This window comes from Fringilla coelebs (genome assembly GCF_963513975.1).
Source record: "Fringilla coelebs genome assembly, chromosome: 5".
Classification (NCBI taxonomy): domain Eukaryota; kingdom Metazoa; phylum Chordata; class Aves; order Passeriformes; family Fringillidae; genus Fringilla; species Fringilla coelebs.
Genome location: NC_140033.1, coordinates 69480341 through 69502582, shown reverse-complemented (window position 1 = coordinate 69502582; position 22242 = coordinate 69480341). Strand labels below are relative to the sequence as shown.

Sequence of the window (22242 nt, the reverse complement as noted above, 5' to 3'; positions counted from 1 at the left end):
ATATATCTATACATATTCATGAGGAAAAGGCTGGGAAAAAAAAAAAAAGTGTCACAAGGTGCCAGGGCCACAGAGGCATGGGAAAGCAAGGCAGGAAGGGTCACAGTACCACTGAGGCAGTCAAGGAGACAGTTGCTGCTATTTCATAGTAGGTTGTCCACTCCGAGGTCATGGTCGATGGGTTGAAGTAAAACATTTCCACCACGTATTTCCTGAACACCCCCAGGAAAGGTCTGTTCCAGCTCAGAACCACAGCAGTAGGTCCCAAAGGGTAAAGTGTCAGATCCTTTATTCCAGTGGGCACTATAAAGCAGAAACTATGGTTAGCAACATGTGTGTGTTATCACTTGCACTTTATTTTAAAATGATACCTTTCCTTAATCAAGCTCTACCTATTTCTGGTTTTCTCATGACTTCAATTCCCCCAAGAACTTCCTGGTCACAAGCAGTTGAATACCATTTTTTAAGCATTTGTTCTCCAGTTTAAAACTACTTTTTCAGAAGTGGCTACAGGCCACTTTGTGTTGGCTGCTTAACTTGAGTTAAAGTACACGTCTCACTTTCTTAGAAATGGAGGGTTCTATCCTACTTTGAAAATCAGGATGCTCAGGAGATATTTCAAGATGCTCAAAACCAAAAGCATCAAAGCCAGAGCGCTGTAAGAAAGGAAGGTTTTCATCTCTAGCCCTCCTTCCCTGGGGAACCCAAAGGTTCTGTCATGTACTGCTATTCTTGCCTCTCAGACGGTGACACCGAGAAAGAGTCAAGTGATTTGAAGAATGTCACGTTAAGGGTCAACTTCTGCAGCCTGGATGGTCTGGAAAACAATTATTCTCCATGACTTCACTGAGCCTACTTAAACCAGGACTTAGAGCTAACATTTGCCAGGGCTGCAGAGCCCCAGCTGTTGCACACTGGGTCAGAACCCAGACCAGCACCCAGGTTACTTCAGCCCATGTTGGCACACGGCTGCCTTTACCTTTACAAATCATTTACCACATCTTTGCTTTGCTTTCCCTAAACTGCTGATACTCACCCGGTGAAAATGAGCCTTAGGATAAATGTGGGGAGAATGGAATGCTTTTTAAAGCGCATTTTATTTTATTTGAGTTTCGTTCGTCGTTAGCCACCAGTGGTAAGTTCACAGAACAATTTGTTTTTCAGTTCTGTTATTTTAGTATCATATTCAATAAACTGTTGTGAAATGAAAACTCGTACAGCTGTTGTTTTACAGCATAAAACAAGCCCTTGTATAATATGAAAGTTACAAGATGTTCTATGCAGAAACTGATTGCCATTTTCAGTTTTGTAAGAAACTTTCATGGTTGTAAGGCCGTCAAAAAGTGGGAAAAATGAAGGAATTTATTTGCTTTGGGTAGACACGATTTTACTTTTACAAATAAAAGTAGAATTTTTCAGATTTTTGAATTAAAGAGAAAGAAGATCAAAAGTGTTTGTGATAGAAAATTTAACAATAAAGTATATACAAATATTTACTTACTAATTTTTCCTTTCCTGAAATATGTTATACTTTACAAATTTTTATTCAGACCAAGTGCATGAAAATATATAAGAAGATTGACTAGAATGAAAAAGCTCTCACCATAACCACTAAGCCACATGTTGGCTTTTATTTAAGGATTAAATTCTTAACAGGATGACATTTTTTTTTCTGTTTCACTTTCTTTCCTACATCACAGAGAAGAAGCAGCATTAAAAATACTGAAGATCTCTACGTTTCAGCCACCTGCTGTCCCACTGAGCAGACTTTTTGTCAAAAGGAGAAGCTGGGTGACACAGGTTGAATATTTCTCTGCAAATGTAACTCTGTACACTGAACCTCCCTCTCTTTTTCCTCTCTCTACTTAATACATTTTGTTTAAGTGGTAATCTTGACAAAAAAAATTACATTGAAACTAAAAATTACTGAATTCTGTCCTAAATGACCCTTTGTAGGAGCCTGGCGGAATCCTAAATTACAGGTATGGGGGCAGGAGCTCTGCCTGTTGGACATAAAACATTCCTGAAAATGTGTCAGTCTCAGAGGGCTCTTCTCATTTTCAAATCCCAAAGCAGAGAACACTGAGACCCACTCCTAAACTCAAGAAATCAAGGCATGGTCTACAGGACTTAATGAACATACTACATATATTAAAAAAAACAAAACCAAAAGCCAAACCCTCAAAAGAAATAAATGCATTTGAATCAGTAGGTTCAGGGGTTACCAATGGAAAATGTGACAGGATCAGAGGGAGGTCCAACCAAAGGTCCTTTCCGGAGGTAAACCACAACTTGGTACTGGGCACCAGGAACAAGATTTTCAATGAGGCTGCTGCTTGAATTCACCTGGGAGGAGAGGAACTCATCAGATATAATAAATATAACAAAAGAGTATTGGGACTGTGCTTGAATGGCTCCAGTTACAACAGGCAGGAATCCAAACACACTGGCAGCAAGAACATCATTCATTAAAGCCCCATGTGGCAAAACTGTGGCAGTGGTCAGGACTGACCTCACAAGAGATCTGGCTCAGAGAATTGCACTTGCCAGCTCCCTCCCTGCACACCCACTCTCTCCTACTGGCAAAGTCTATTACAATATTCAGGCCACATTATTCATTTTCAGGTGGTGCCATTCAGGAGAATTTAGACCACGTGTTTTCAATTAGAGCCTGAGGCTTTCCATCCGTCACTGATGCAGCTCTGTGAGCTGAAGGCAGCATCATTTTGGGGGATCTGTCCTCTGACTGCAGCTGCTGAGTGACTCCACAGTGAAATCAGAGAGGAAATATTCTCCATCACCTCCCCTCCACAGCACCACAAACTGTAACCAAGGGGCACTGTGATTTTTCTTTCCAGCTTGGAAACATCACTGTTAAAATTTCTGCTGTGCCACACCAGGTTTCAGTCCGAGCTGGAGGCAGAATTCCTGACCAAGTGATTCCTGGTCTGATGCAGCAGGAAGAGGCTCATCACCTGAAGACTCCACAAAGAGCAAATGCACAGAGCAGCTTTGAGGAAAAGCCTTCACACATCCTTTCTAGAGCTGCAGGCTGGTATTTCCTACTAATATTTTCTTCACAACCTTCCCAAAGTCTGTATCACAGCCACCTCTGCACTGGTGGCTTTTTGCAATGCACATGAGTGTATCACTGCCAAGCACAGATTTAGTGAGGAACAGAATTTGTCTTTACCAGCTGCTCTAGAAAGCTAAATCAATTTTAAATCGTGCAGCATGTTAGAAATGGATAGAACTCTGCACTGAATTTTTCTCTTTTCAGCTCACCATGGAGAAGACAAACTAACAGTTATTAACAATTCAAGGTATAGCAAGTTGATAGAATTTGATGCAAATATATACAATGAGAGAAAGAAATAAATAACTGTATTTAGACTTTTCGACCTACTTGCAGTAAATTCGCATTTACTTTTACAGATATCTTGTTTATTCACAGATTAACTTTAGATACTTGTTTTTGAGTTTGTGGATGAATCCCGTAGTATCTGTGGAAATTATAAATGTGAATGTTTGTGGTCTGTGTTTCTAATCACCTCCTGTACTTTGCTTCCTATTTAAATGACTGCATTTCTAAGAAATCCAAGTAACAATGAGATAACAAGCTGCTTCTGAAAAACAACTGTCAGATTGTCAAACATTTAACTTTTAAAGTAATAGACACTTCCAAACATTTAAGTTCAAAGCCATTCTTAAACTGAAACTCAACATTTCCACAGCAAATAATTTTACAAGGCATTTTAAGGGTCACAGATTCTCTGTGTTAATTCACTGGCAGGGAGTTGAAGGAAATGATTTACAAGGATGCCAGCAGTGCCCTCCATTCCCATGGGTGGGCTGAGGGTGCAGCAGGGCAGCTCTGCAGTCCTCTGCAGCCTCCTCCATCACACATTTCAGGGAGCCAGACAGAAGCCATGGCCCTGCTCAGAAAAAGGCTGGATCAGCATCCTGGTGAGGTTACTGAGATCTGGGCTAAAATCCTTCTAATTGAAGCCACGTGCCACTGACCTATCATAGGCACAGGGTCTGCACTCATTAAGGGTTTCAAGTAGCAGAAAATTGTCAGGATTTGGAGTTCAGGACTCTTGATGGTTATAAACACATCCCATAAAGGACTTGTCGATATAAATCACTGGTGGGCTGAATTGCTGCTTGTTTCCCAGTGCTGACACCTTTTCCTATGGAAGAAAAGACAAGCTGGCTTCTGATCATCTCAAAACTTCCAGAAGATTTACAGTCAGGCTCTGTACTCAAATGTGGGGCAGCTAAGAAATAATTTGTGCTGCTTTGATGACAACCATGCATCTGAGCACTTTGCTTTTTACAGATGCACTGCAGCACATGGCTGGGTGAAGTCACAGCGACACAAACACCACTTGAGCAAGCCTGTGCTGTACTGCACATTCTCACTCCTGACTGCTGGGCTCTCCACTCAGCACCAGCCTCATCCCTCCCTCTGGGCTGCAGGAGGGAGCAGCTGCCACTGTCCTGCAGCCTGAGAGAGCCCTGGGGCACAGAAATTCCAAACAGCAGTGTGATTATTTCACTGGGCTGGAAAACCCAGCCCCTGCTCCTTACCTCAGTGCAGTAGTGCTTTTCCAGCCTTTGGCTTTCCTTTTGCTTCTGGCAGGTGAGGGAGAGCACGGACACGATGGTGCTGTTGCCACTGCTCTCGTGTGATGCTGTCCAGGATGTCAGGGCAGTGGTGGAGCTCAGCACTGTCACAGTCACATGTTGGGGCTTCTCAGTGAGCTCCTCTATCCACTCACCTGTGGGGCCTGGGACATGGCCCAAAAGCACAGGTGAGCACGCCACTCCATCCGTTTGAGGCACAGGTGTTAAAGCACCCTTCTTTCAGGGAGGGAAATATAAAAGGGAATTATCTATTCCCTTTTATAATTATTTATTCCCTTATTTATGATTTATTCCCTTTCAGGTGAGGGAGGCTGGACTGGCAGATGTCCACCCCCACAGCACCCAGGTGGCAGAAGTGGCAGTCCCTGGGATAACCTGCAGCAGAGCCCACGACAAGAGGAACGTGCCTGTCTGAAAATTCAGAGGGCAGTATTCTCTGCTGCTCACCAGAAACCATCCAGCAGGACCAGATTTGCTCCAAGGGAATGCTTAAAAGTACTGGCAGCCAATAATGTACAGATCATTGACCAATATTAAAGGATAAGCACACAGATTTTTTCACCTCTCCACACACTAATACACCCTCCAAGAGCACCACGGCCTCAAAGCATGAAATCAAGTTCACAGAGGTCACCACAGTGAAGAATCTCATTCTTTTTGGAGCACTTGGTTGAGAACAGAGCTTTAAACACAGATAAATGAACAGTTTGGAAAATAGCTTCAGCTAGATTTGGTCAAAATTTTGTATTTAATGAAAATAGCCCATTTTTCTTGTCACTTTTAAGCAATACTTGTGACCCCTCTCTCCTTGACATTCTTCCTCCGTGCAACTCCAATGGTAATTTACATTTATTGACAAAATAAAACAAATGCCAGAGCAAGGATGTGGTTTAAGAGCAGCCTATCAGATTTGACTGCTATCTGGATGTAACAAAAATATGTAACACAAGCCAGTAATTTGACAGGATGATTCAACAACCAAGCATTACAAGGAAAACGTAGGATTGATACTGTGGGCAAAATTTATTCACAGCCACAGACCCACAGAGGTAAAAAGGAGGAATTTGATCATTAAATTCTCTGGAGACAGAGGATATACATGTAGCTCTCACTATTCAGAAACTTTCAGCATTGGCATTAGGGCAGCAGAGATGCCTCGTGTCATAACCCAGAGCTGGAGTCCCCACACAAAAAGCTCACTTGATCAGACTGAGAAAGAAGGATGGAAAAGCAATTTCAACCTAAGAGCATTTGTTCATATCTCCAATTTGGCATTCTACCAGAAATACATATAAAATCTATCTGAAATACTAAGGACCTTGCATTAGACAGAACAACTAAGACAACTGCCAAGAACCTTCATTTTGTTGTAAAAGCCTGCAAAACAAACTGACAAAACCCAAAAGTTCTTATGTGTTACGTGTAAAATTAAAATACCACTGCCTTCCTGTAACACCTTAATACTTGATCCACAATGAGATCAAGGTTCATCCTTAATCTGACTTTCCACACCCCAATACTTTGGGTTAACATGCCCTCATTTCTCTCAGGTCCACAGTTAGCATGGTGGACACTGCATTAAATAATGCTAATGAAAATAAAATATGTCACACCTTGCAAAATGGAACAACATTTGGTACTAATAGCAATGCTACATATATCTTTATCTACTTTAATGCTCTTCATATAATGAAGCTGTCCAGCTATTCCTAAAGAAAAACAGAAGTGACATTACAACAGCAGAGATCCTCTCTCTCATGTGCTGTTTTCTGGATGTTTTCCAATTATTGTTTCTTTCCACTATAAAGCTGTTAAAAATGGGAGCAATAGCAGAATTGCTACATGCAATCCAGCATTATGATGAATTCAAGTCTAAATACCTATTATTTGTAAAGGTTATGAGCTACCAAAGGCACAATTTTTATTCTTAATATACTGAAGTGCTTGACTATATTTCCTTTTAATAGGATTTTTTTCTGTCTGCTTTGGCTACTGTGTCTTGTTGCAGCACTCATGGTTTGGGAAGGCATTATCTTTCCAGATGCAAAATTGTGCAGTGCTGCAAGTATTCCCCTGTCTCATTCTATGGGCATTCTGTAGGGTATATCCATTTCCTTTTGCAGAAAAAGGTGCAAAGGTGACCACAGCCATTAGAAGGATAATGATCTGAATTCACCAACACCTGTCTCACTTGCTGATCCAATTGTCAGTCATGGTATTAGTTTACACAGCAGTGTATTATTACTTTGTCTTTTACTAAATCTCCAGTTAAGAAAGCCTGGGATTCTACAGGGAAATAATTTCTTCTTTGAATTTAGCAGGCTGAACCACTTCATCTGCTATAATTTGCTCTGTGTTCTCTCAGAGAGCATTCAATTTCAGGGTTCAGTGTTTAATTGTGCAATTCCCACACTCTCAGCCTGTGCTGCCCTTCATCCCTAACACAGTACATACTCCAGGAGTGGGAAAGTTAAATATTTCCAAAGCTCTCTACAACCACCAAATTAACTCTTGGAGTTAAATCCTCACTGGGAGAGATGCAAAAGGGAAACTCATTTCACTTCTGAACACCGACTCCATCACACCCCTTGCTATCCTAAGACTGCCAAGATGGAACAACCAAGGCCCATCCAGGCAGGTTGCAATATATTCACATATTTGCACTCTATTTCCTTCTCTGGCACAGGGAATTCCAGGAATTCCAGAAGAACAGACCCTTGTGATCCATCAGCAGGTGCCAGAAATGCCACAGTGGTCAAACTCTGTACATCACAGCTATGTTGCTCAGAGAGAAAAAGATGAGTTTGATGTGATACTTACTGATGTAAAAGCTGAGTGTTTTTGCTGATTGACTTCCCCGAACTTCACAAGAGCCAGAGGAGCTGAATGTTGTTACAGACAACTTGTATTTTCCTGGTTCTTTCAGTTCAGCAACAAATTTGTGAGTGTCCTCACTCACTGTCAAAAATTCTGTGGAGTTCTCTAAATCAGAAGGGGAAAAAAAGTGTGGATTAATTGAAATTTGAAAGGCTCCAGCCACCAAAAGAATTATTTACATCAGAAATGCTAATCCTGTTTCAGCTGTGGGATTAAAAGGTATCCAAAAGGATTTTATCCACACAGTGTGTCAATACGTACAGCAGTATAAATCTTGTTTAACAGAAGAGAACTGCAAACTGTGGTTTACTCCTGCCCAGCCAGAAATAGATGCTGCTTAATGCAAAAACTCCTCAAGAAATACATGGGATCTAACAAAGCCCTCTGTGTGAGAATTTATAAAATCTGAGGGTTTTGGGAAAGCTGCAAAAAGGAGAACTGTGATTAAAGATGAGCAGTGATTAAAGATGAGCAGTAGCCATGAGATAGGCCAGTAGAAAAAATATGTAAAAAGTAGAAAAGCAAGGATAATAGCTGCAGAAAAGTATATCTAGGGAGATATTAGGAAGTTTTAAGGTTAATAATGGAGCTCTGTGCATTGTGTTTGAAGGCTCACAAGCAGGTATTGTATTGGAAATAATCAGGCATTTTTTAACCAAAGGTACCTGTGCTTAGAGTGGTTGGATGGAACTACTGTCAATGTGCTTTGGCTTTGTGTGATTGGTCAAAACACTTATAAAGTGAGTTGTAACATGAAGTTCTTGGTCTGGTGCTGGAACCTTCCCGTTGTCATACCCATGGAATGAGGCTGATGCTGGAAAATAAAACAGCTCAAGGCACATTCCCAGCAGTCCCATCCTGTCTGTGATTTGTACATAGTCCCCAGCCAGCAATACTCTAAAGCACAGTACAAGATAATTAATAATTCACAGAGGAGCCAACCACCAGTGGAATTACAGAAACGGAGGACGAGAAGGGCGCCAGGCTCTGCTTTACCTTCCCGTTCAATATTGATGTGGAATCCATCAAAGGCAGTAGGGGGCTTGGGGGGCAACCAGGTGAGCACCATCTGCACAGGAAGGAAGGGAGGGGGCTCTGCTGTGGCTCTGCCAGACCCCGTGGTGGCATCAGTGGCTTCATAATCCCTGGAAGCTGCGCTGACAAACTCCTCCTCCCCCTCGGAGGACTCGGCCTCGCTGGACCACCAGGACGGCTGCGAGCTGGTTCCGTACTCGCTGCTGTTGGAGGGCTCATCCAGCCAGGCTGCAGAGGAGTTTGCTGCTGGGGTTTCAGTGGGGCTCACAGAAGGATGGCTGGGTTTCTCTTTCCTCATCATTTCCTGCGGCCCGATGAAGGATTCTTCGGCGAAATTCCCGCTGTGCTCTTCCCAGTTGTTCCTGTTGATGGGCAGGATCTGGACAGAAATGTTTCGGGGTGGGTAAGGAGCTAAAAGAGAAGCAAGGGATAGGCTTTTAATGAGTGTGTCCTGGGCACCTTTAAATGTATTAATTCCCCAGACAAACAGCATTCTCCTAGGGATTGTCTGAAATAACTTCTTACTAAGATCCTCCCGTCTCTTGCCTATTCTCATAGATATACCAGAAGTGACTGTAGTGGGATCAAGATGAGTAAATTCACAGATAGATTCACAGCATTATCACAATAAAGAATGCCAGGAAGTAAAGCAGGTGTGAAGTCACAGTAAATCAAACTTTAGTGCTATTATAACAGCAAGGCTACTCCGGTGTGAATTTTTAACAGTGAATCTTTATTGTGTCTTCCTGGAAGTTCTCGATCATGGAAAAAAAGCCCAACTCTGTAGAAATGAATTGAAACATATGCAAAAGAAATATATGGCATAGCTCATGTCTAAAAAATAACCTTGACGTTGCTGTAGGGCTTTTCATATGCTTTTAGCAGCCACCTTTTCACAAGCATTAAACATCAGTTTAAAATTTAATATTTGTGAAAGCTTGATCTTAAGATTTGGGTCTCCACAAGACAAGAGCCTGGCACGCAAAGAAGTTCCTGCAGCTGATGCCAGGAGGTGAACACACAGCATTTTGTCTGTCTCACTGTAATTGCTTGTCTGCCTCTCCTTACACACTCTAAGTGTGAGTAGCCTCTGCAAATAATTTTGCCTGGCACCTTTTAAGCTGGCACTTTACAGCACACTAATTTGTTCAACTCCCATCCCAGTCACAGCCACTAATGGAAAACCAGACTCTACATTCATGTGAAAAATGAGGCATGGGAGGGCAGCAGGAAAAAAAAAGAAAAAAAGGGATCCTGTTGGTTATGGTTTAATAGCTCAACAACTATATTTAGGATCTTCAGGACAGAACTCAGCTGGCACCAGTTGGCTTAGTTCTGTCCAAGGCAATGGAGCAGCACCAGTGTATTCATCTGAATATTTGGCCTTTTGATTTTATCGCTGGTACATTTCACTTTGGACCTTGATAAATGTCTGAGGTCCAAGAGATTAACAAAAAAGTTTTGGGCACCATCCCAGGACCAAATTAAATTAGTTCTGGACCCTGAACAAATGCAATTTTCAGCCTTTGCAACATTGCTGTCTTGGAAATTAAAAGTTCATGCTTCAGGGCACAGAGTGGCCGCCAAGTCGGGCAGCTCTGACATTCTTCTCCGTGATGGAAAAGTGCACGGTGAGGAAGGTCCTCTCGAGCAGTTCAGCTGTGATTCACTGCACAAGGAGACAGACCAACACAGACAGATCAATAGTCTGCTCAGTGCAGCTATTCCTGTGGCATAAATATTCATTCCTCACGTCTGGTGGTGTTTGAGGGTCCCCAGGACGAGGGAGGAGATGGCAATCTTGACTCCATGTTTCAGAAGGCTGATTTATTATTTTATGATATATATTATATTAAAAGAAAATGATATATTAAAACTACACTAAAGAAAGAGAAAGGAGGGAGACATCAGAAAGCTAGAAAAGAATGAATAATAAAATCTTGTGACTGAACAGAGTCCCCACACAGTGATTGGTCATCAAGTAGAAACAATCCACATGGACCCAATCAAAGATGCACCCATTGGTGAGCAACCTCCAGACCACATTCCAAGCAATCAGATAATTATTTACATTTCTTTTCTGAGACTTCTCAGGAGAAAAATCCCAGTGAAAGGATTTTTCAGACAATATGTCTGTGACAGTCACACAAGGCCCAGGATGCCTCATGTGAAGCAGAAGGTATTTTCTGAGAAGCAAGCTCTATAACAGAAACACTCACCCAAATTTCCCTCTGCACTGTTAGCATACACAAGCCTGTGGAACAGCCACAGCATCCTCCCCTCCTGTGCTCCCAGGATTGCTCCCTTCTCTCTATGGGATCAGTCCCCTCCCCACAGCAGCAAGAAAAGCAGCAGTACAGACTTGGAAGAAATGGTGTGGAAGAATTTTCATCACCTGTTCTGTGCTGTTTGGGCTCGTGCTGGACCCCACTGTACTCCACCAGCGTGCTCTTGTTGAAGGTTGCTTCTGATACCAACTGAAATGTGATGTTACTGTAGCATATGCCTGGCAGCCAGTGATTGAAAACTGTCTTACCTTTGAAGAAATCTGCAGAAGGTTTAAAGAGAAAAGAAGGAAGGGAAAAAAAAAAAGTGGATAATGCATCAAATGTTTGCTTTCTGATAATGTGACTGCACATGGTGAATGGGCAATGCTTTAGATGTTTAAACATTTTTCAGCCTGCTCTGAGACATGAAATTGTAATAATTCAGTTTGCCAACACTTTTCCTGGCTGTCAAAGCCGCTTTGCCACCGGAAAAAAAGAAAGACCAAAGAAAAAGGCCCAGCACAAGAAACATGAGCTGCTTTTCCCTGGCAAGGGAACTGAATCTGGCAACCTGCTCCACGTGGCAGGGGATATCTCAAAGAGCATCTGACAGCTCCTGCAGACCTTTAGCTGCCGCACGCAAAAGCCTCTCTGGTGTTTTGCTGACTGAGCCCGGCGCTGGTGGGGGATGCTCAAAGGAGCAGCTGAGTGGGGCTGAGGGCTCAGCTCACATCCACCACACAGGAGGGATGGAGAGAACTTGCTCAGGGCTATTTGGCTGAGTGCAAGTTGATTAGTGAATCTCCTCGTTTAGGCTGACTCTTTTATTTGTCAGCAGTTTCAGCATTACAGCCCCCAGAACCATCTATTAGCTGTGGAAGAGACAAATTACTGCTGGTGTCCCTTTTGTCCTCTGCAAAGTGGTCACCTGTATTTTGTGCCACAATCCAGACTTTATCCTTCCTAACTTCTGGCATTTTACAGCCCTGAGAAGAGGATTTCTGTCCCCAGTTTGTCCTGAAGCAAAGAGACTCTCAAATTCCCTGACCTCCTTCTGGAGGTGTGTATCTCCCTCTGCTGACTTTAAAGAGAGTTTCCAATGACCAGTCAGAAGGCTGGGATCCTTAATTCAGTGCCTAAAATTCAATTCAGCACCTACTGGATTGCCCAAAGATTTTGATTTTGGATTTTCCTGCCACGATGGGATGTTAAGCCATTGGGGTTTCAGGGTCTACAAGGCATATTTGTGCCTTCCTCACCTCCTAGGGTGCTTCCCAAAGGACATTTATAGTCCCATTTATACCTCTGAGACAGACACTCTGCTTAAGCTATACTGCAGGGCAAAGGTTGTAAATAAATATATGAAAGGGTTCAGTGATGAACAAATCAAAAAAGAAGAATTTGCTCTTGTTTAGATCATTCAGGTTGGTTGTTTGCTCAGGCTGACTGTCTAGACTGCTAGATTGATTGTCCTTGATGAGGTTATTTTAGGAGCATTGAAATTCCTGTGATGCAGCAGGGTTTGTCAGCTTAGGGACACACTGAATGCTGCACTGATGTACCCTACAGCACAGCCCTGTGTCACTGCAGGGTGACACAGAGCCACCAGGTTTGATCCCGTGCCAAAAATCAGCTTTATTGGATGGGTTTCCCTCCTCTGGGACATCCCAGAGCTTCCCTATCAGTCATAGACCAGAGAGGGAACCTTGGCCAGAGGGAAGAGCCTGGGAGCTTTTGCATGGCTTTGAACTGAGCACCAGTGACTGGGGATGCCTTCCCAGACTAATTTGAGACTGAACACAAAAATCCAGACCACTGAGTCTTCCTCTAAAATCCAAAAGAAAGGGAACATCACTAGAACTAGGATTCTAGCAATTTAAAAATCCCAACTGAAGCACCAGCTCAATTCAAAGACTCCTCTCTTACTTCACAATATAAAAGCACATTACCAGAAGCACAAATCATTATATAAATACATGTCAAAACCCCATCTAAGGCCCCTTTTTTGGATGTTTCCAGCAGAGTTAGCATTAAATTTTGGTGAAATAGTTTCCACCTACCTTTGTAGAGCATTGTTCTGTAGTCTTTTCCTTCCCAGTAGCTTATATTGACCCTGGTAAAAACATTGTACTTCTCTGGGTACTGAATTTCAAACAACACTCCTGTTTCTGGAGAAGGCTTGTAATCATAGATAGAAACATTGCTCACAGGAAGTGGTTCTAAAGGACATACAAACAAAAGGGGAAAAAAAGGAAGAAAGGGGCAGATTAATAGGCAAACTGAGTTTTTTGCACATAAACAGTATCAACGAAAATAAATGTTTTTGAAGGTATGGCACAGGCACTCCTAAATCTACCAGATGATATTTGGGGTTTCACTGAGGTGTGGGACATTGTCAAAGCCAGTATTTCTATATTTCCCTCCCTTCAAAGAATTTATCTTCTTAACACTTAGGCTTTAACAGCAAAACATCCTTATTTGACATTTAAAAAAAGTTGTTATTTAAGCCCTCACAGTTATGACCTCAGTAACAGTTTCCTCTTTAATATTTGTCAATCTTGTAGAAGTGCCCAGACAAAACCAGCAACACTTGAAACTGTTTGTGACTTCAGCATAAATGCAGAGCTTTCAAGCTGAGCTGAGAAAATAATCAGTGTAATGGCCACAGGAAGCTACATGAATAAAGATTTTCTATTTTGGTACCTATACATTTCTTTATTTCATTTATTACAGTCCCCATTCCCACCATCCTTATCTGTTCATCCACACCAAACTTCTACAAAATAAACAGGACCTCTACCATTATTTTACAGCTGAATAACTGAGAAGTAAAGTGGTTTATTGGAGGGCACAGGGAAAGCCTGTGCACAGGAAGGAGGTAAGTCAGGAACTGCTGCTCTCTGCACTCAGAGACAGGTAGGCCACAAAAAAAGAGAAATATCCTGTGTCCTGTGATCTGAAATCCACCAGTGCATCTCCATCAGCTGAGGAAAGCCATGTCAGTTCACTGCTGCATTGCTGCTGACAATAAGAGTCACATTTTTATTCAGCCTTCTCTATTCATTAAAAAACACCAAGAAAAATGAAAAAGAAAGAACACTTTTTGTTCCATGCTCTCCTCAGCAAGAAAAAAATTGACAGCAACCCAATTATCCTGTGGTTAAGAGGTCCAAGCAAGTTATATATATATATATATATGAACTGTACTTATATATATATATAACAACTATACCGTTAGCTGAAATTTGTCACAGTAATGTATTTTAATAAAGATAGTTAGTGCAATTATGCCTACATCCTTATAAAGATAAGCATGTTGATTTAGTTCTTGCACACTAAAGGGATCAGATTGCAAAATTCAGGCTGTTGATTATCACAGCCTTACAGGACCTGTTTGAGTTCAAAATTTTGCTGCTGTAGGCCCTGGAGAAAAATTAATAAAATATTTTTCCCCAAAGAGCATACAGTCACAATGGGCAAGAGAAAGAGCAGAAGAAATGGGAGATCAGTACCAAAAGTGGAATTATCCCACAGGAGGTGGAGTAGGTTCATCAAAGATGGAAAAGCAAGACTGTAGTGAAAGGGAAAACTAAATCCAAATGACCAGCAGAGTATTTCCACTACAGCTCTAAGTTTCTAGATGTGATGAGAAACAGAGAAGAAACAACAACTGGGAATAACACCATAGATGCAAACAAAATCTCTCACCAAAACCAGTGTGTCATCATTTCTAACTTTGCCAGAGCATGGAAATGCAATGGTGTGGGATTATTAAGCCATTTCTCATGGCACTATCTCTATCAGATAAATATCAGTATATTTGTACACTAACCATTCACAAAGAGAAACTCCCCATCCCACAGACACCAACAGGCATTTCAGTGAGGGGATCTGTGAAAATTCTGCTGACATTTCATGATAGCCCAGAAATAAGCAGGAGTAGAGCAGAGCACAGGAAACAAAGCCTACGCTCTTCTTTCTGCCATCGCTTATTCCGAAATAAAGAGTGGAAATGACTCCCCACATGGCCAGAGGGTTCATATCACAGCTCACACAGCACAGCAGAGTGGTTTAAATGTCAATAACAATCTCTAAATAGCACAGTGCTTACGTGCAGGCATCTCCCCCATTAGTGGGTGTGCCCTGGGCTTTCTCCTGCTGTCTCATTCACATCTGAGGTCTCCTCATTTCTGAAAGAATTACCGAAACTTTCTTGTGCCAGTGATCCAATTACCCCCATTTATTCCTTCCTACAACAAATCAAATAAAGGATGGAAGCTATATTCATTTTTAATCCAGATGATTTTTCCTCCTGATGCTTTGATTTAATTAAGCAACAATTGAATTAAGTGGTAATCACCACAGACTCTCTTTCGTGTCACTGTCTTCCTCTCACTATCCTCTCCTTGCTCGTGGCTGATGTTAGCAGAGCTGCATGAGTGACATAATGCAATTTAAAGATCCTCCCATTATCTTTCTTCTTTCAGCACCAAATCCTCACATCAAAAGCTATTTGCACACTGTGAAATTAAAAGAACGCTCAGCAGATAACCATCATGTTCTGTCTTTCACTTACTAACTGCTCCTAGGGCTATTAAAATTAAAGAATATGTAAAATGCCACTCTTTACTATCTGTATTTATAATTCAGAGCATAAACAGTCTGGTCTTTTTAATTTTGCTATTTTCAGTGTTTAGGATTCAGCTCGTCAGTGGCTGTCAAGAAATAGCCTAAATAAAGTGGAATCTCAGAAATGTAATACTTAGAGCTTTATAAAAGCCCTGTACTATGTTGAAGTCATATTACAGAAGGGATTTAGAGCATTTCACTGTCCCTCTAATAGTTTAAAGTACCTCTTCACTTACAATCTCTTTATTTTTAGACTTGGAGATTGTATTATACACACATAGACAAGACTGCAGGATCAAGACCTGAATTTGCCATTTTTCTTAGTGCCTCAGAATCTGCTGCTCCTGTAGCAGCTTCTTTCACATTTTATCTGTTTACAGGATACTCAACTTCTCTGTTTATCCTGGACTTTCCAGCACTTTGCATTTAGCATATAACTTGCATTACACAAGCACCAAGACAGCATAATAAATGTGCCTAACATCTTCCTCCAACGCCCTGGAAAATTCTGAATGCTAAATCCTCCATTAATGCATTCTGTTTGTGTCAGACACATTAATATTTGCAATTCAGGGGGAAAAAAAAAGTGCTGTGAAAATAAGTACCATATTTCAACCCAAATCAATTTGTTTGCAATATGTGCAGATTGGGTCACTCTAAAAATTGAATTGATAATTGCTGTAGCTTTGAATCCAGCATTAACTGTGGGACTGAGATCTGTTGCTTCTCACACTGGAACCCAGATTAATCATTATTTACCTCCATGTTGTGCCTTTTATAAAAAAGATGCCCCATTAACAGAGTGACCTAACCCCCAAGGGTAATTTCCTTTATTTACAGGAAGAAGTTGTGAATTCTGTAATTTTCTCCCCAGGATGACACTATTTATGTAACTGTATCATTACTGGGAATAAGGCACAGCCAGGATAAAGCTTCCATTATGCTGTAAACTTTGGGATATTTTATGTCTTGCTAAAAAGAAACCATCTTTGAGATTAAGGAAGCTCTTGTTCAATATTTTGGGAACACAAAGTTCAAGTTTATGATAAGTAATAGTGCTATTGTGCTGCTGCTCATGAAGGGGGAATGTAAGTGAAAATAGTACCTGAGCAATGATGACATACAGTGCAATTTCTCCATGGCCACATAAGGTGATAAATAAAAAGATGACACAACCTAAAAACTCATGTTGTCACAAGAACAAAGGCATAGCTATTGTTCTTGAACAGATTTAGGCCAATTGTTTAAACCCTCCCTACAATGCAAATTCCAGCAGGTTGCAGTTCTTTCTGTTTCTTTGACTCTGATGGAGAAGTCTTTTCACCCTAAAAAGAGGCTAACATTGTTTATTTGCTGAGAGCAGATGAGCACTAATGGACCTAGGTGCTATTGTGAGCTACATTTCAAAGTTAGGGCTGCCACAGATAACCAGCCTTTTTAAAGGTGTTTCACATCATCCTTTAAGAAAGAAAAACATGAAGGGCCCAAGCTTCACGTTTCATTAAGGAAAAAACCCCTCTGAAGCTCTGAGTTAAAGAACCCTGATCCATTAACAAGCCAGGGGAAAGGACTGGACCTGCTGAATCACTTCCTGCAGCATCTGGCACAACGACAACAGAGCATTAACTGGGTGTAATGCCAATTACTTTCTGAGGGCTGGAGATCAGAGTCCCAGGCAGCAGCTGCTGGCCTCTCAAGGAGAACATTTTTATAGGAGACACAGAGGCAGAACTTCCCCTAAAGGGAATATATTTCACAGCCATGTATGTAAAGAACCATCAGCTTTTGAAACAATGAGATATTTTACCACTCAGAACTCCTAATCATCAGCTAAAATAAAAGCCAGGCAGAGCTGCTGTTAATTACCACCAGAGATCCTCAGATCCAGATTTCTCCTATTCCCAGCAGAGACACATTTTTTCCTGCAGCACACAGTAGGTTTGCAATGTTCTGCTTTCCCCATTCCTTCAAATGTGTAAACATTTTTTGCCTTCACAATGTAAAGCTGACAGTGCATATGGAAAAAAAAAATAAAAAAAAGAAGATGCTATATGGGTATGACTCACCCTGAGAAGTATAAAATAAGGCTTCAAGCTGGGAAAATGTAGGGTGAGTGAGTGAGAATATCAGTCACTGACTTTACAGATGTGCTCTTCCTTGATTTCATAAACTACTTTAAAACCAATTAGTAATGAGGTGGAATTTTCAGTCAAGTATTTCAAATGCAAAATAAATTATACAAACTCCAGAGTTACTTCATCCCTGTTTAAATGCCAAATCTCCAGGAGCAGAGGAAAGCAAGCCTGAAACAGTTGTGTTAGGTACCAGAACTGCTTCAACATTGCCTAGACTGAAGACTGGAAGGAAGGTCACTCTGACAGCACAATTGCACTCACAGGAATCTAGCCAGGAGGGTGAGAGTCTCACAACTATTCTTGTCAAAACCATTGCAAGGATCTTTTAAAAGCAGTCAGGGTTTCCATTTTTTCTCCTTCAGAGATGTTCGGAGCCAAATTTGCTGAACGCATCTTTGCTACAGAATCAGAAGCAAAAGGGGCCATTTTGTGCTAAAATTCCACGTTACATGTTCTTATCTAAGAGTTTTCAAATAGCTCATCCTTTTCATTGCAACAATCTGCACCACAGAGCCTAAACGAGGAGATTCTACAGCTTGTGGTATTTTTGATTAACATGAGAAAACCCTGAAATTCTTCAAATCAGAGACAAGCAGAACTGTGCAGTCTTGTAGAAAAGGACCAAATGAACAATGGAATGCTCAAAAGGAACTTATGAACATGTGCATGGGTGACATGCTCAGGTGCAATACAAGGAGGTGATCCAAGACAGCCAGGGTGGCTTCGTTAAGGGAAAAATGTGCCCGACAAATCAGAAGGTTTACATTGAATATGAAGAAAAAATTCACTGAAAAGGTGATCAGGCATTGGAATAATCTGCCCAGGGAAGTGGTTGAGTTTCCAACGCTGGAAGTGTACAAAGAATATGTGGAGGTGGCACCTGGGGACTTGGTCTGGTGATGAACTTGACAGTTGAACTTGATGATCTTAGAGGTCTTTTCCAACCTTAATGATACTATGATTTTATGCTACAGGTATATTTATATGGCATGATTTTGCATTTTTATATGTACATATTTCAGTCCATATATTTACATGAAAGATTATATATATATATATATTTATATATAGACATATATATGACTCTATATAATGTATAAAATATATATTTTGTTAGCTTTTCAATGCTTTTCTGGCCAGAAACCTTAAAGGGGTAAAAAGACTTCTCTTAAATGCGTTCTCTTGCTTTTTCTTGCCAATTCCCTTAGAGGTAGCATATTGATGGGAGGCATGAACAGGAGAAAGGAAATGTCATCAGGATTTACCACCAGAAAGCAGAGATCTTTCATGACTCTTCCTGAATTTCTAAGTAGGCAATGTCTTTGAGGCACCTTGGTGTTTTTTTAATGAGCACTTTTTGGGTACACACAGCTCTGTGTGAAACTCAGACCTCCAGCACACATTTAAATTCTGGAGGCCTTTTTGGGATCTCCTTTGCAGTCTCCAGGAGATCCCAAAAAAGCTCTCATGAGCACTGCCTTGGGAATAACCCCATTGGCATTACTGGCTATCCTGCTTGATTTATTTGGTGGCAGCCTAATGAATGGGGTCAATCTGCCACTGGTAAAGCTCTCCTGACACCAATGGAGTTAGAGCAGGAATTGATTTGGCACTGGAAGCTAATTGCAATGTGCCATTCTTTCATGTGTAAGATATAGATGGAAAAATTTAGATAGTTGCATGTCTTTGCATGATTAAATAAACCAAGACTATTAAACACTTGGAGAGGGTAGGGCAAAAAGAAAAATATAGATCTATCCTAATTATTATCTGCCAAAAAAAATCAAGTTAATTGATAGTCATAAAATTATGCAAAACAGGCAGTGGACAATGCCAATAAGAGGGGGAAAAAACCCAGCAACAAACAAAATACCACCTCCTGCATTTTTGTAGGAGAAACCATTGGTCACAACAGGAGTTTTAAGACCTCTTCTCAAAACCTGAAGAGTATTGAAACACCTTCAAAAGCCCACCCTGCCAGGCTGCCTTTTCATCCCAAATTTACTTTTGGTTCTGTAGCCTTGTGCTCCAAAAGATGAACTTAGGAGCAAAGGCTGCTACAAGAGAGCCAGCACTCCTCAGTCTGCCTGACAGAAAATATCACAGAGGAGATTGGATCCTTTCCCTCCCAAAGCTCACAATTTGCAGCCTACTTTTGGAGTTGAGTGCAGCATCCTCCAGTGCTGCCTGCAGGACTGCCCTTCCTCTGCCATGAACGTGGTTGTCTCTCTGTTGAGGCAAAACCAGAGAGATCCCCAGTTCTCTCTCGGTTACACGTGTCCCACTGGCAGCACTGGCTGAGTGCCACCATCACTGATCCTTCCAAGGTCTGGAGGAGCAGCAGGACACCCCAAGATGCTGCCAGCACACCCCCATCAGACAGGTGGTGTGTTGGAACCCAGGCAATTCCTCTGGCTGCCCTGGGGTACTCGAGACCCTGGCAGGGGGCTCAGAGACCTTGGCATGGAGCAAAGACACCTGTGCCTTGGATTTTAGCCCATGGAAACAATGACCAACCTTGTGCCAGCAGTTACAAGCCACAAGGGTTTGAGAAGAATGACAGTGAATTTGTCACAGGGTGAAAAAGTAGAATTTTGGGGATTTAGAATGGGGTTCAAGAGGCAAGGTGGAGGAATCTGGGCGTGTCCTGTCCTCCTTCTTTACCTTCTTGTCCTCCATCTTCTGCTGTGATGGTGACACTTCTGGGTTGGTTTAGAGCAGAGACAGACTGTCTAACATAGGTGATAGGTATTGGGAAATTATTGTAAATAAAGTACAGGTAGTTCTTAGTACAAAAAGTTAACACCACCCCAAGGGTGGTCAGTGTGCCAGGGACCGACCTGCCAGACAGATCTCAGCAGGTCAGAAAAAGAATGTAATAAATAAGGAAAAACAAACAACCTTGAAAACCAGAGCTGAGGAATCTCGACTTCTTTGGTCGTTGGGCTGGGAAAAAAAGACTCTTTAATACCTTGGGAGCCATTTCAGCAACACAAAACCCAAGAGTGGTGAAACCACCGAGCCTCGGAGGAGGGAGAGTGACGCAGGATATGCCCTTGGAGCCCCCAGCCTCACACTTTCCCAGGAACACCTTGTGGAAACCTCCTGAGCCAGAAATGGGAAGCCTGGAGCTGGCTTCCTTCTTCCTTCAGAGATTCCCAGCACAGGAGTGTGTGCACCATCTGCCAGCCTGGATCACACCTTCCCTGCTACCAGAGACCCTCGTGGGCTCTGGAAAGCAAAGAGCAACGGGCTCTGCTGCACAACAACAATGCAGCAGCCAAAACCTGCTAAGAATGCATAGTGAGGCGTGTTTCTTCCAGTTGTATATGAAAACAGATGCTTTAATTATTTTCTTTGAAGGAAACAAACATAAAATAGAAAATTGGATTAAAATTACTACTTTGCTTGCAGGGTTAAAGCAGTCAAAGGAAAGGAAATTCAGGCTGCCTGTGAACACTGAAATTGTTCAGTTCTTGCATTACCCAACAACATGATACTTTTCCCATGGGACCCTTCATGGTTTTCCTAATCAAGGCACAACTTGAGCACCCAAGGGAAGGCTGAAGAATGTATAGATGATGCAAAATCTCGTTACTCCTGAACTTAAGGCACCTCACTCAATTATGTAATTTTCTCCCCAGGATGATGCTATTTATGCAGCTGTATCATTACTGGGAGTAAGGCACAGCCAGGGTAAAGCTTCCATTATGCTGTAAACTTTTGGATGTTACATCTCTTGTTAAAAAGAAACCATCTTTGAGATTAAAGAAGCTCTTGCTCAATAGGATGACACTATTTATGAACCTACTTTACCATGCTTCGAATGTCATTACTGTGGATGGTGTTTCCTCATGGACAAAATAATACAGGTAACAGAAAATAATAAAAATTCCTCAAATGTAACACAAACAATTCCTCAGATCTAATACAACTAAAACTACCCACACAATCCAATGTGCCATTTAGGGAAACAAAAAACGAAACAAAAAACAAAAAAAAAAAAATCTGAAAAATTAGTTTGGCTCTGTCCAAACAGATTTTTTTGCCATCTTCCAGATGAAGAAATAATTTTCTATTCTACAAATTGTTTTCAATTTCCAGGCTGGCACATGGAACCTCAGAGCCAGAAGCACAGCTGGAAATCAGTGGTGCTTTGTAGAGTGAGAGAGCAAACAAAATCACGTCTCCCACAGGATCCATGCACCTGGAAATAGTAAGAGACAGGCTACTACAAATGTGTTCTCCATCACAAACACCTTCAGGTGTACTGGCAGAAACACATGGTTTTGGTGACTGGTGTCTGCTTTCCAAGTTTGGTATTGCTTCCACATATTAGCTGTCAAAGAACGATGTTATAGCATTTAAAACAGAATAAAACTCATTTAATAAGAGGAGCACTTACACTGAAGTGTCAGTCAGCACCTGCCATGACCCTTACTAGATGCTTGGAACTCCTGGTTAGAAGGGTTTGGGATGAACATCCAAAAAGGGGGGTTCATTCATCCCACTGTTTTGGTTTGTTACACCTCAGGGTTCCGGAAGGGCCAGCCAGGGGCCACTTCCAGCCTTTCCTTTCTTTGTGCCCACACCTTGTGAATTTTCACTCACACCTTGTCAAGACTTCCCTACTGTTCTCACACAGGGAT

General features: G+C 41.6%; 1 protein-coding gene across 1 annotated transcript in view; it reads right to left on the bottom strand.

Annotated features, from left to right (window-relative positions):
* Nucleotides 1-22242, bottom strand: part of PTPRO (protein tyrosine phosphatase receptor type O) — a gene marked incomplete at both ends in the record, with an annotated part of 143867 nt that overhangs the window by 41968 nt on the left and 79657 nt on the right. Inside the window, 7 exons of the mRNA XM_084205928.1 lie at nucleotides 110-303; nucleotides 2226-2346; nucleotides 4594-4793; nucleotides 7471-7632; nucleotides 8524-8973; nucleotides 10958-11110; nucleotides 12890-13048. Coding sequence (XP_084062054.1) covers nucleotides 110-303; nucleotides 2226-2346; nucleotides 4594-4793; nucleotides 7471-7632; nucleotides 8524-8973; nucleotides 10958-11110; nucleotides 12890-13048 — 1439 coding nt within the window. The remainder of the gene's footprint in view (nucleotides 1-109; nucleotides 304-2225; nucleotides 2347-4593; nucleotides 4794-7470; nucleotides 7633-8523; nucleotides 8974-10957; nucleotides 11111-12889; nucleotides 13049-22242) is intronic.